Source organism: Salvelinus fontinalis, chromosome 18 (assembly GCF_029448725.1).
Source record: "Salvelinus fontinalis isolate EN_2023a chromosome 18, ASM2944872v1, whole genome shotgun sequence".
Lineage (NCBI taxonomy): Eukaryota > Metazoa > Chordata > Actinopteri > Salmoniformes > Salmonidae > Salvelinus > Salvelinus fontinalis.
In genome coordinates this window covers 5299592-5313213 of record NC_074682.1, presented here as the reverse complement: position 1 = coordinate 5313213, position 13622 = coordinate 5299592, and the positions used below count along the sequence as shown (strand labels likewise).

The window sequence follows — 13622 nt, the reverse complement described above, 5'->3', positions numbered from 1 at the left end:
AGTAAGCATTTCACTAAGATCTACACCTGTTGTATACAGCGCCTATGACAAATAACATTTGATTTGAAACCAATTGAGCAGCTTTTTAACACAATGCCCCGAAGAATTCATGCTGTTCGGGAGGCAAAGAGGGGTCTGATCTGGTACTAGATGGGTGTACCTATTAAACTGGCCACTGAGTGTATAATACAGTGTTCTATTTAATTCCATGGGACAGAAGGAATTTAAAAAGGAGCAACTGTCAGATGCTTCTTGATACCCCCGGAACTTCTTAAATTCCTTGGATAGAAGAAAGTCTGTGTTCCATAAACTGCAAAACACACCTCAATCTCATGATTCAAATTGCTTTAATAAATCTAACAGCAAAGATTCCACCCGGATCTGTTCAAACAATGACGACAAAGACTTTTATTTTTTTGCTTTTATATTTTTAAAAACAAACCAAAAAAATAACATTAAATAAAATTTACAGCAGACATTATGCAATCATTGTGCACTTTTAACTATTTATTCTGATACGTTCTGCACAGCTGTCAACGAAAAACACAAGCACAATGAGGATGAGAGAGTGGGTTAGAGGGTCAACAGGAGAATGAGGTAAGTTGTGGGGTATATTGGGTTAAGAGGGGTAGGGGAGAACGAGGTAGTTGGGGTGGGGGACACATGGGTTAAATTGGGGTCGTAAGGTAGGGGTGAATGGGGTAATTTGGGATAGTGGGGCGGTGGAAAGGGCTAATTATGGGGAGTGGGGTGGGGGTACATTTGGACAATGGGGTAGGGTGGGAGAGTAAGGGTAGAGGAGGATATGGTAGAGGGGTAGGGTAGGAATGGGTAAGTTGGAGTCGTGAGGTAGGAGAAAAGGGGGCAGAAGGAACAGGTTGAGAGGGTATCATAAAGGGGATCCTAAACTTACCCACTGAAGAAAAAAAGAAAAAATAATCACTGAATATATAGATTTATTCCTTACATCACTTATATAAATATATCGAACCGCAAAAGAACAATACTCTTCTGAGAAAAATAGCGCAATACAGAAACCCACAACAGCAGTATAAGGCAAACAGAAAGCCAGAGGAGAGAGGAGTGAGTGGGGGTATGCAGAGGAAGAGAGCATGAAAGAGTATGAGACAAGTGGCGAGAGGGTAAGAGAGAGGAATAGAAAAAAAATAGAAAGAGTGACTGTGCATAAATGTGTGCGCCTAAGAGCGGGGCGATGGGAGGGAGAGCGAGGAGGAGGAAAGAGAAAGTAATAGACAGAAAAAGGAGGAAGGCTGGAGGAGAGCAGGGGAAGGATGGACTGAGGTTGAACTGTCCAGTGTGTTCAGGTGTGTGCTACGTGATCCTGTTGCCTGTCTGTACATAAGAATGTGTGTGTGTGTGTGTGTGATGGCACCCATACATGGCAACAGTGATCCACATGCTCACGTGTCTTATGTGCTCTTCGGGTATCTATAAAATAAAACAATCAAAAACAAAAACAATTCTTTTATAATTTGCAAACACCATCCTCTCCATTTGTGTTCCGTGTCCACCCCATCCCTTTAATGTGTGACGTCTTATCCATCTTTTCTCGTCTGTCCAAAAACTGTCCAGTCCCCTCAGTCCAAATCCTCTACACTCCTCATTTCCAAAAGTATTTTTCTTCATCCCCCTCTCTTTTCACTGGGAGCTGGCCCTCTCCAGTACTCTCAGGTCATAGTTCTTTTTGGCGGCCCTCAGTTTGAAGAGGCTGACCCCACTGTTGTTGAGTTTAAAAGAAGCACTCTGTGCAGCCATGGTGGAGGGGAACACAGCCACCACCGTGTAGAGGTGAGCTGGGTCACCGCCGGGGCCGTCGCCCTTCCCCCCTCCAGCCCCAGGACAATGACCGTGATGCACTCCCGGGCCACCATAGCCTCCACGGCCCCCTGCCACCGGGTCCTTGAGCCACTGGATTTTGGCACCACACATGGAAAGCTGGTTGAAGAGCTTCTCAGCCTCTGGACGACTAATGCCCTCCGGGAGATCGGTCACCTCCAGCACCCGACTCACCACTGGAGACAGGGAGGAGGAGAGAGATCAGACACTAATACAACTACTCTATTCATTCAGACCCATTCCAGGCCATTTACTGTAAATAAGATTTTGTTCTTAATTGACCTGCCTGGTAAAATGAAATAAATGAGTTAATACAAAAATCAAGTATTTGTGTTCTGAATGTGTGTGGGTGTGTGCGTGCGTGTGCGTACAGGACGTAAGTCAAGTGTATTGAATCGTAGGAGGCACAAACCTTGAGTCGAAAGTACAAAATATACTGCAGATATACCACATAGACCGCAACGAAGACGTCTGCGCCTGTTGTCTTACCTACGTCAGTGGTGCCCAGGTCTGTAGACTGAGACTTCAGTGTCTGCCTCTTCCCTCTTGCGCCATGCTTCATTCCTACTTGGCTCTGCAACACACCAACAGCTAAAGTGTCAACAAGGTTACAGGCCAGTAGATATGCAGGAATGGAGTGGAGGGTTGGATGGATGGAGGGGAAGCGGCAGTGTGCTTCAAGGAGGGTGAGAACGGAGGGATGGAGAGGAGTAGTACCTGATGTGAGCTGTAGTTTGTCTGGTTGTGCATGAGGGGGGGACATAGGCTATACTGGAGAGGCTGGCCCAAAAGAGAGTAGCGCCCATCACCTGCACACACACGGGACACAACACAAACATATATATGATAAAAAAACGAATTGACTAATGTCGGTTCAATTATTTGCATTCCATTTCGTTTTTGTTCTTCTTCTGTGAGCGAGAGGTAAATCAGATCAAACCCAAACTGTGCAATGGAGTAGGGAGTTGCCGTTTCAAACAGGCCAGTATTCCACATAGTTAATTACAACAAAAAAATGCGATAAACTATGACTGTATTAATCCATTGCGCGCCTACAGTACTTGTCCGGTCTGTTACAAGAATGCGCGAGAAAATACATGATCGAAGTGATTGATAGTTTTGTATTCAGCAGTCAGTCAAAAATAAACCTGATTTACTTTGAAGAACTACTAAAATAGTGATTTTGTCACACGGCATAAGTAGCAGCTCTATAGGTATTAAAATACCTGGAATGAAATAAAGTCTATCAAATAAAACAAACGTAATATACACACATGAAATATTGTATTAAAGTAAATAAATGATGGTTCTTAAGTGATAAGCAGTATAGGGGCAGTCATAACCATCATGTGACTTTAATTAATTGTTTTATTCTGTGTTACAGCATTCTACCCACATAATACATAGTGCATTTAATGTTTTAGAAGAAAAATTGCACCGTAATCAACCTCAAAAAGCACGAATTGCTCTGCACTAGTGAGGGGTATGTCTGTGTGTGTGTCTGGGTCAGTGCCAGCCATAAGGGTAAAGTGAGTAATGCAAAGTCAGGTTCTCGGGGCCTATTGGTGGCTGGCCAAAGACGAAATGGAAAGGTCATTAACAGGTCAGTGTGGAAGTGGGTGAAAGATAAAGGACCAGGGTTTTAACCAAAGCGTTATATTGTACAGCTCCGACTGCAGCAGAAGCAAACTCCTTCATCACCGGCTCTTCGGTCTGCGCGATTGGCTGGGGGACAACGCATGCCCGCTTGTGGCGCAGTCGTGGGGAAACTTGAACGCTCTCATATCTCTTCCGTGGGGAAACTCACTTAAACTTGTTTAAATCTGTCTGAAGGCTTTCATACAGTTGAGGTCGGAAGTTTACATACACTTAGGTTGGAGTCATTAAAACTCGTTTTTCAACAACTACACAAATTTATTGTTAACAAACTACACCTTTGGCAAGTCGGTTAGGACATCTACTTTGTGCATGACAAGTACATTTTCCAACAATTGCTTACAGACAGATTATTTCACTTATAATACACTGTATCACAATTCCAGTGGGTCAGAAGTTTACATACACTAAGTTGACTGTGCCTTTAAACAGCTTGGAAAATTCCAGAAAATGATGTCTTGATTTTAGAAGCTTCTGATAGGCTGTGACATAATTTGAGTCAATTGTAGGTGTACCTGTTTCCAGGCCTTGACATCATGGGAAAAATCTAAATAAATTAGCCAAGACCTCAGTAAAATAAATTGTAGACCTCCACAAGTCTGGTTCATCCTTCAGGGGAAATTTCCACGCCTGAAGGTACCACGTTCATCTGTACAAACAATAGTACGCAAGTATAAACACCATGGACCATGCAGCCGCCATACTGCTCAGGAAAGAGACGCGATGATTCCTAGAGATGAACGTACTTTGGTGCGAGAAGTGCAAATCAAACCCAGAACAACAGGTACAAAAGTATATACAGTGAGGCAAAAAAGTATTTAGTCAGCCACCAATTGTGCAAGTTCTCCCACTTAAAAAGATGAGAGACGCCTGTAATTTTCATCATAGGTACACTTCAACTATGACAGGCTGGGAAGACTGAATCTGCAATAGGTAAGCAGCTTGGTTTGAAGAAATCAGCTGTGGGAGCAATTATTAGGAAATGGAAGACATACAAGACCACTGATTACCACTGATTATCATTATTGTCGTGGTAACCTGCTCTCTCACTGAGATGACCTTAAGCTTAACAAGCACAGTATGGATGTGAAGGTTATTTTATTTCAGTTTATCTTTCACTCTACTTTGGCAAAATCCCCCCAAAAAATCAAGCACTGTATCTTATTTTTCTGTTGTACCGAAATGTTTGGTTGCATAGTTGTCAATTTCAGTGGTCTTGTATGTCAGTGGTCTTGTATGTCTTCCATTTCCTAATAATTTCTCCCACAGCTGATTCCTTCAAACCAAGCTGCTTACCTATTGCAGATTCAGTCTTCCCAGCCTGGTGCAGGTCTACAATTTTGTTTCTGGTGTCCTTTGACAGCTCTTTGGTCTTGGCCATAGTGGAGTTTGGAGTGTGACTGTTTGAGGTTGTGGACAGGTGTCTTTTATACTGATAACAAGTTCAAACAGGTGCCATTAATACAGGTAACGAGTGGGGGACAGAGGAGCCTCTTAAAGAGGAAGTTACAGGTCTGTGAGAGCCAGAAATCATCCTTGTTTGTAGGTGACCAAATACTTATTTTCCACCATAATTTGCAAATAAATTCATTAAAAATCCTACAATGTGATTTCCTGGATTTTTTCCCCCTAATTTTGTCTGTCATAGTTGAAGTGTACCTATGATGAAAATTACAGGCCTCTCTCATCTTTTTAAGTGGGAAAACTTGCACAATTGGTGGCTGACTAAATACTTTTTTGCCCCACTGTATATCCACAGTAAAACGAGTCCTATATCGACATAACCTGAAAGGCCGCTCAGCAAGGAAGAAGCCACTGCTCCAAAACCGCCATAAAAAACACAGACTACGGTTTGCTCCTGCACATGGAGACAAAAGATCGTACTTTTATTTTATTTTATGTCCTCTGGTCTGATGAAACAAAAATAGAACTGTTTGGCCATAATGACCATCGTTATGTTTGGAGGAAAAAGGGGGAGGCTTGCAAGGCGAAGAACACAATCCCAACCGTGAAGCACGGGGGTGGCAGCATCATGTTGTGGGGGTGCTTTGCTGCAGGAGGGACTGGTGCGCTTCACAAAATAGATGGCATCATGAGGGGAAAATTATGTGGATATATTGAAGCAGCATCTCAAGCCATCAGTCAGGAAGTTGAAGCTTGGTCGCAAATGGGTCTTCCAAATGGACAACGATGTTTTGGTACCCTTCTCCAGATTCGTGCCTTGACACAATCCTGTCTCTGAGCTCTATAGACAATTCCTTCAACCTCATGGCTTGGTTTTTGCTCTGACATGCACTGTCAACTGTGGGACCTTATATAGACAGGTGTGCGCCTTTCCAAACCATGTCCAATCAATTGAATTAACCACAGGTGGACTCCAAATTGTAGAAACATCTCAAGGATGATCAATGGAAACAGGACGCACCTGAGCTCAATTTTGAGTCTCATAGCAAAGGTTCTGAATACTTATATAATAACTTAAATAAGTGATTTCAATGTATTTTTTAATAAATGTGCAGCAATTTAACAATTACTGTCATTATGGGGTATTGTGTGTAGATTGATAAGGGGGGGGGGGGATTGTCAATTGTAGAATAAGGCATAAAATGTGGAAAAGGTCAAGGGGTCTGAATACTTTCCAAATGCATTGTATATACATTTTTTATATTTTACCTTTATTTAACTAAGCAAGTCAGTTAAGAACAAATTCTTATTTTCAATGACGGCCTAGGAACAGTGGGTTAACTGCCAGTTCAGGGGCAGAACGACAGATTTGGACCTTGTCAGCTCGGGGATTTGAACTTGCAACCTTTCGGTTACTCGTCCAACGCTCTACCCACTAGGCTACCCTGCCGCCCCAAATACATATGTGTGTGCACAAGCGTGACTGCGTGTGACTGCATGTCTGTGTGTGTGTGTGTACCCGTGTGCTGTTACCTTGCGCAGGCCCTGGTCCGGGCCGGGGGAACTGTGACAGTAGGGGCAGGGGGCCGAGGCCAGGACAGACGCTGCTCACGCTGCCTGAGGGGGAGAGAGTGGGGGACTGGGTAGGGGAGGCCAGGGGACTGCTCATCTGAGTACTGGCCTGGAAAGGAAAGGGGGAGGGGTCAGAACTCTGCAAGGATCCTTTACATGAATGCTACACAGTATGGGTATGCTGTATTGCATGTATGTGAGTGAGAGAGGTATGCATATAGTGGTATAGTGTACCTGTTGTGTGTTGTCGGGTTTGTAGAGTTCTCCAGGCTTGCTGGGCCTCTGCTCTAGGCTGTAGTATTTGCAGGGGTTCCACTGTACCAGAGGAGGGTTCTGGGTAGGCTGCGGCCCGTTGGGGACGCTAAGCTGCATGACCATCACCCCGGGGCCTGGGGGTGGCACTCCTGTAGCACACAGACAAATTTGAATGAAGTTACAGAGCACAGCAGTGTTCTTCAATCCAGGCAAGGTCACATTTAGTATGACACGATGTTGTCAAGTGTCCGGAAAAATATATATAGTGGAGAACAGACATTCCATAAAGTTAAGAATAATGTTAGCTCGCTTTGTGGCATTTCTATTTGCAATGGACCATGTACAGTATGTCGCAACCTCCTAAACGCAACGCTGGTCTAGAGTCTAGGCTTATATGTCAAGGCCAGTACTAAACACAGCTGGTTGACGTAATCAACAAAGTCCAAAAAACATCTCTTTGTGAACCAGATGAACAGTCACCTGAATATTGCTGCTGCATCTGCTGAGGGTTGCAAGGGGATGGAGACTGGCTCATCTGGTACTGCTCTGAGTTGGGCTGCAGGTACCCCACTGATGGGCTGGGAGAGACACACACACACAGCGACACACACACACACACACACTGTGTAAGCACTTGGCAGCCCTCCACATGCACAGACGGTAGGCATATCACGCCGACAAGCTGCGGTCTGCTAGGCTTCAATTACAATGCAAATATTTTGTTTAGCAAGCGTGTAGAAGGAATGTGAAAGCAGGAAGTGTGTGTGTGTGTGTGTGTGTGTGTGTGTGTGTGTGTGTGTGTGTGTGTGTGTGTGTGTGTGTGTGTGAGAGAGAGAGAGTCACAGAAAATACAGATTCAAGTGTTCAAGAGGTTGCTTATTGATTCCAGTCTTGTGAGTTTCTATCCTATTCAATAGTTTGTAATGACCTCAGGGTGTCAAACACTTAAGCGTGCATTCAAGCGGTTGACGTGTCAGCAGGAGAGCGTGTTAGAGATAGACGCACTGGCAGAACACGTCTTGTTAACAGACAGTGTTAAACAACTTAATTCATACCTGGATGGATTCAGACCATTACTCTGCTTCGGGAGTTCAGACAAATGATATGTAATGCTTTTGTTTTTTTAAGCGTACTTTATTACAATTGTGTTACTTCTACAAGTGAGCTGTAACTAATACTTATTAAGAACAAGTTATCTGGGGTTCTAGCTCAAAATGTCTGCTGTGGCGTCACCCAGGTGTGTGTGACATGTTGGGAGTAGTGGAGTTCTCCCCCTATACAATACCAAGCACTTATATAATACATCATATTTGACACATCTACCTTGTGCTGTTCTGTTGTGTGGGGGTGATGACGCTGTAGTATATGGGCATTCCTTGGCCTGGCATGGGTCCCTGTACCCCCTGGACAGTCTGGAGAGACTGGCTGACTGGCACCATGACTTGCTGCTGGTACTGCTGCTGTACCGCCTGCTGAGACTCATTGGCCACCGGCACCTGATGGGAGATGTAGAAGGTGATATACTGTAGATATCGCTTAGCCAGAACGGGGCGTAAACTAATGACACTGTGGAATACTTGACTCGGGAAAGGTTAGTGGGGTTCACTTATGTTCTGGGGTTGGTCTTTGAACTAAATAATGCATTCAGAAATATTCATAATCGGAGAGAGAAGATGTCTGGCTCCTCTTTAGATCCACGTCTTAAAATAGACAAGAGTCACAAACCGGTTAAGACTTTGATCAAGAAAAGGGTTGTAGAGATTTTACCATGTTTCATTGAAATGTACAGCTGTCTATCGTCGACATAGCAGTAAAAAAAATTGACACTAGGAATAGCATCACAGAGGTGGCATATTCAATCAAAACAAAGCCTTGAGGAACTCTGAAAAGTTCATGTACACTTGGCGTGATTTAAGAATGCACATCGTCGTGCACGGAATTAAAGTCAATCCAATAGACCTATATGTACCCCCCCAAAGAACAATTCAGACAGGCATTTTGCCTTTCTTAATTGCCCCTGAGGGAATAAATCAAGTTGTATTGAATTGACTTGAATTGAGGGCCTACTGTACCTGATATGAGGGCATTTGTGGGTACTGGACCATCATCCCGGTCATCTGTCCTTGTATGCCCTGCCTCTGGGAAGTGATGAGGGTCTGGTTCTGGGGCTGCTGGGGTACTCCTATCATCCCCTGGTACTGGGGCTGCTGGCTGGGCATCATGGTCTGGAGACCTGCTGGAGACAACATGGTGGGTTAATACAGGTGTGTGTGTGTATTCTGGGAATGCTGCACTCCTATTAACCCTGTACCTACTGGTGACGACCATATCACGTCATGGTTATGTCAACACAGGCTATCTGGAAAGAAAGGAATGGACACCTAAATCCAAGGAAGACCCGGGTCTGGAGCTTAAAACGTTGCCAAGGACAGTATAGCAGGGGGTAGGCTTGTTGCAGCCTTAATGCTCAGGGTCCTACGAGTATAATCATGGTAACCATTATTTAGCTGACCTTGATCCTTGTGTAAAGAGTTATCAAAAAGTCCTACAGTTGCACCATTGAGAGCATCCTGACTGGCTGCATCACCGCTTGGCATGGCAACTGCTTGGCATCTGACCGCAAGGCGCTACAGAGGGTAGTGCGTAAGGCCCAGTACATCACTGGGGCCGAGCTTCCTGCCATCCAGGACCTCTATACCAGGCGGTGTCAGAGGAAGGCCCTAAAATTTGTCAAAGACTCCAGCCACCCTAGTCATAGACTGTTCTCTCTGCTACCGCATGGCAAGTGGTACCGGAGCGCCAAGTCTAGGTCCAAGAGGCTTCTCAACAGCTTCTACCCCCAAGCCATAAGACTCCTGAACATCTAATCAAATGGCTACCCAGACTATTTGCACGCCCCGTTTTACACTGCTGCTACTCTCAGTTGTTATCATATATGCATAGCCACTTTAATAACTCTACCTACATGTACATATTACCTCAACTAACCGGTGCCCCCGCACTTTGACCTTTTACCGGTACTCTTTGTATATAGGCTAGTTATTGTTTTTAATGTTTTTTTTTGTTACCATTTCCTATTTTTTTATACATTTTGTCTTTCTTCTTAACTGCATTTTTGAGAAAGGGCCCGTAAGTAAGCATTTCACTGTAAAGTCAACACCTGTTGTATTTGGCGCATATGTCAAATAACATTTGATTTGAAATATTTGACATATCTGAACCTTATTGGTGGTGTTTCTGTTGATCGTGTTGACTGGGTAGCCCAACGGACTCCCGTATACAGTGTTGCCAAATCAGGTAGGCAGCGATTCGGTCATCAACGCCTTGATGACGGTTTTAATGCCTAAAACGCAACACACTGTTAATAGATGTTTATTCAGGAAAAACAGTGTACAGGAGTCCTGGCTTTCCCCAGTCCTGCTTACCTTTCACCCACACTACTGGATCTAAGCAAGGTTCTCACGCAACTGTGCATCTTCATTTTAATATGAAGTGTAGAAACGTAGTTGGCGTTTGGCCCCCCTCAAACATCCGAAATTTGACATGCTAATGATCCTGTTTAAAAATTGGGTAAATGGTTCTCAATAACAGCTATATTCAAGTAGATGAATCTAAATTGGTGTGTGAGAACAAGGACGGATGTAATTTAAACTGCACGGCACTTTAAAGACAGTCAGATAGGTAGATGAGAGGGATGGGCATGGTACTGACCTGACTGCTGTGTGGGCTGGGGCATCGGCTGGGAGTGCTGGGTATGGGCAGGGTAGGAAACCTGGTGAGTCATGGGTCCAGGCCGGTACTGCTGCCCCGTGCTGGGGTACTGCCCAGGTGGGTAATACGACACATGAATCTGCGGAGGGGTTCGGTAGAGGGAGGGAGGGGAGAAACACACCGTTCAGTTAAAAAAATTAACTTTCCAACCAAGGTGAATGAATAGAGAAGCAAACTAGAAATCAACTATTTGCACATCCAACAAACTATCCCAGGCGGTGCAGGGTGTTTGCTTTCCACCCTACGAGCTTGACTCCGTCGGAGTTAGCGCCCTAATTGTTGAGTTCTGCGAGAGAGAAAGATCTGTAAGCCATGCTGCCTTATGGCTTTAGTGGCTGTCATGAAGGGCACACTACAGGAACTACTAGTGCACTACTAGTGCTCTGGAGAAATCTCACTCTGCCCATGGTATTCTCCTTACTGTGAAAGAACTGCCACTTCCTCACGAAGCCAGCAAGAGATATCAGAGCAGCTATTTGCCAAATTCCTACTTGGGCATTGTAGGAACCCCAGTGTAGGGTCAATGACGTGGAGGTTTTTGTCCTCCAGAATATAAATGAATCTTTTATGGATCCAAACGCCTCGTTACTGGCTTGGCTGGAGGGCAGTGTGACGAGAAGAGAGAGGTAGCGGGAGAGAGAGGTAGCGGGAGAGAGAGGTAGCGGGAGAGAGAGACCGAGAGAGAGAGGTAGCGGGAGAGAGAGACCGAGAGAGAGAGGTAGCGGGAGAGAGAGACCGAGAGAGAGAGGTAGCGGGAGAGAGAGACCGAGAGAGAGAGGTAGCGGGAGAGAGAGACCGAGAGAGAGAGGTAGCGGGAGAGAGAGACCGAGAGAGAGAGGTAGCGGGAGAGAGAGACCGAGAGAGAGAGGTAGCGGGAGAGAGAGACCGAGAGAGAGAGGTAGCGGGAGAGAGAGACCGAGAGAGAGAGGTAGCGGGAGAGAGAGACCGAGAGAGAGAGGTAGCGGGAGAGAGAGACCGAGAGAGAGAGGTAGCGGGAGAGAGAGACCGAGAGAGAGAGGTAGCGGGAGAGAGAGACCGAGAGAGAGAGGTAGCGGGAGAGAGAGACCGAGAGAGAGAGGTAGCGGGAGAGAGAGACCGAGAGAGAGAGGTAGCGGGAGAGAGAGACCGAGAGAGAGAGGTAGCGGGAGAGAGAGACCGAGAGAGAGAGGTAGCGGGAGAGAGAGACCGAGAGAGAGAGGTAGCGGGAGAGAGAGACCGAGAGAGAGAGGTAGCGGGAGAGAGAGACCGAGAGAGAGAGGTAGCGGGAGAGAGAGACCGAGAGAGAGAGGTAGCGGGAGAGAGAGACCGAGAGAGAGAGGTAGCGGGAGAGGGAGACCGAGAGAGAGAGGTAGCGGCAGGGAGACCGAGAGAGAGAGGTAGCGGCAGGGAGACCGAGAGAGAGAGGTAGCGGCAGGGAGACCGAGAGAGAGAGGTAGCGGCAGGGAGACCGAGAGAGAGAGGTAGCGGCAGGGAGACCGAGAGAGAGAGGTAGCGGCAGGGAGACCGAGAGAGAGAGGTAGCGGCAGGGAGACCGAGAGAGAGAGGTAGCGGCAGGGAGACCGAGAGAGAGAGGTAGCGGCAGGGAGACCGAGAGAGAGAGGTAGCGGCAGGGAGACCGAGAGAGAGAGGTAGCGGCAGGGAGACCGAGAGAGAGAGGTAGCGGCAGGGAGACCGAGAGAGAGAGGTAGCGGCAGGGAGACCGAGAGAGAGAGGCAGCGGCAGGGAGACGCAGCGGTGGAGGCAGGGAGACGCAGCGGTGGAGGCAGGGAGACGCAGCGGTGGAGGCAGGGAGACGCAGCGGTGGAGGCAGGGAGACGCAGCGGTGGAGGCAGGGAGACGCAGCGGTGGAGGCAGGGAGACGCAGCGGTGGAGGCAGGGAGACGCAGCGGTGGAGGCAGGGAGACGCAGCGGTGGAGGCAGGGAGACGCAGCGGTGGAGGCAGGGAGACGCAGCGGTGGAGGCAGGGAGACGCAGCGGTGGAGGCAGGGAGACGCAGCGGTGGAGGCAGGGAGACGCAGCGGTGGAGGCAGGGAGACGCAGCGGTGGAGGCAGGGAGACGCAGGGGTGGGGGCAGGGAGACGCAGCGGTGGAGGCAGGGAGACGCAGCGGTGGAGGCAGGGAGACGCAGCGGTGGAGGCAGGGAGACGCAGCGGTGGAGGCAGGGAGACGCAGCGGTGGAGGCAGGGAGACGCAGCGGTGGAGGCAGGGAGACGCAGCGGTGGAGGCAGGGAGACGCAGCGGTGGAGGCAGGGAGACGCAGAGACATGTAGCGAGGTGTAGAGGTAGAGAAAAGAGAGCACAGAGAGAGCGCAGACTTCACAGCCAGTCACACAGCACTGAGTGGGAGAGAGACACTGTCACACAGTCGCCGTGTGTGAATCCAGCTGCGATTTCACAGGAATCACACCATTGACACTTTCTTACACTTGATGGTAAAGTTGTCGAACAAAAAGTGTTCGACTCTCTCTAGCTTCTCAAGCTGTGTGTGTACTTTTGGTCAACTTATATTCCAACTTCAGCTCTGTATTCATTATATTTGGGCTTTACAAACATCTGATTACAACAAAAAACAATATAATACCTGTTGCGGGGGAGGTGGCTGCATGTATCCCTGTGGCGGTGGAGGGGGCTGCATGACGGTCTGGGAGGGAGGTGGTGGAAGAGGAGGGGGGTGGGGGTGTCCAGTGTTAGGCTGGTAGCCAGACGGAGGGGCCAGGGGCTGGCTTGTGGTGGCCATGATGTAGCCAGTCTGGGGTGGGGGGTGTTGGGTGAGGACAGTGGGCCCCTGGGTCTGGTACATGGTGGGGGGCTCTGGGGCCTCGCTGGAACCCTGTCTACTCAGAGTCATCTGGCTGAACTGGGGAGCCAGTTCCTCACCCTGAGAGAGAGACGAGGGGTTAGAGTTACTGGTGGGTTGAAAACCGTAAACTTACTGGGTCAAGTTCACAAAGGATATCAAGGATCTGGAAGGATTCTGTATGGAGGAATGGTCTAAGATCCCTCCCAACGTGTTCTCCAATCTCATAAAATGTTTTAGAAAATTACCTTTATCCTCGCGAGGTGAGGTATTGAAAAGAGGGGCGTCAATTGACCCCTAGCTTTTAGAG

The 13622-nt window shown here is 47.4% G+C and overlaps 1 protein-coding gene across 11 annotated transcripts in view; it reads right to left on the bottom strand.

The window, feature by feature from the left end:
* Positions 1–406: 406 nt before the first annotated feature.
* LOC129814844 (R3H domain-containing protein 2-like) overlaps positions 407–13622 on the bottom strand; it is a 66227-nt gene continuing 53011 nt past the window's right edge. For 9 of the 11 annotated variants that reach the window (XM_055867928.1, XM_055867927.1, XM_055867919.1 and 6 more), the window contains 10 exons: positions 13097–13393; positions 10456–10594; positions 8817–8980; positions 8068–8240; positions 7225–7322; positions 6724–6893; positions 6451–6598; positions 2575–2666; positions 2347–2431; positions 407–2033 (listed from right to left, as the gene is read on the bottom strand). In XM_055867928.1, the coding sequence (XP_055723903.1) occupies positions 1660–2033; positions 2347–2431; positions 2575–2666; positions 6451–6598; positions 6724–6893; positions 7225–7322; positions 8068–8240; positions 8817–8980; positions 10456–10594; positions 13097–13393 (1740 nt within the window). In that variant the 3' untranslated portion in view covers positions 407–1659. The remainder of the gene's footprint in view (positions 2034–2346; positions 2432–2574; positions 2667–6450; positions 6599–6723; positions 6894–7224; positions 7323–8067; positions 8241–8816; positions 8981–10455; positions 10595–13096; positions 13394–13622) is intronic. The other 2 variants (XM_055867930.1, XM_055867926.1) reach the window with 1 other exon arrangement.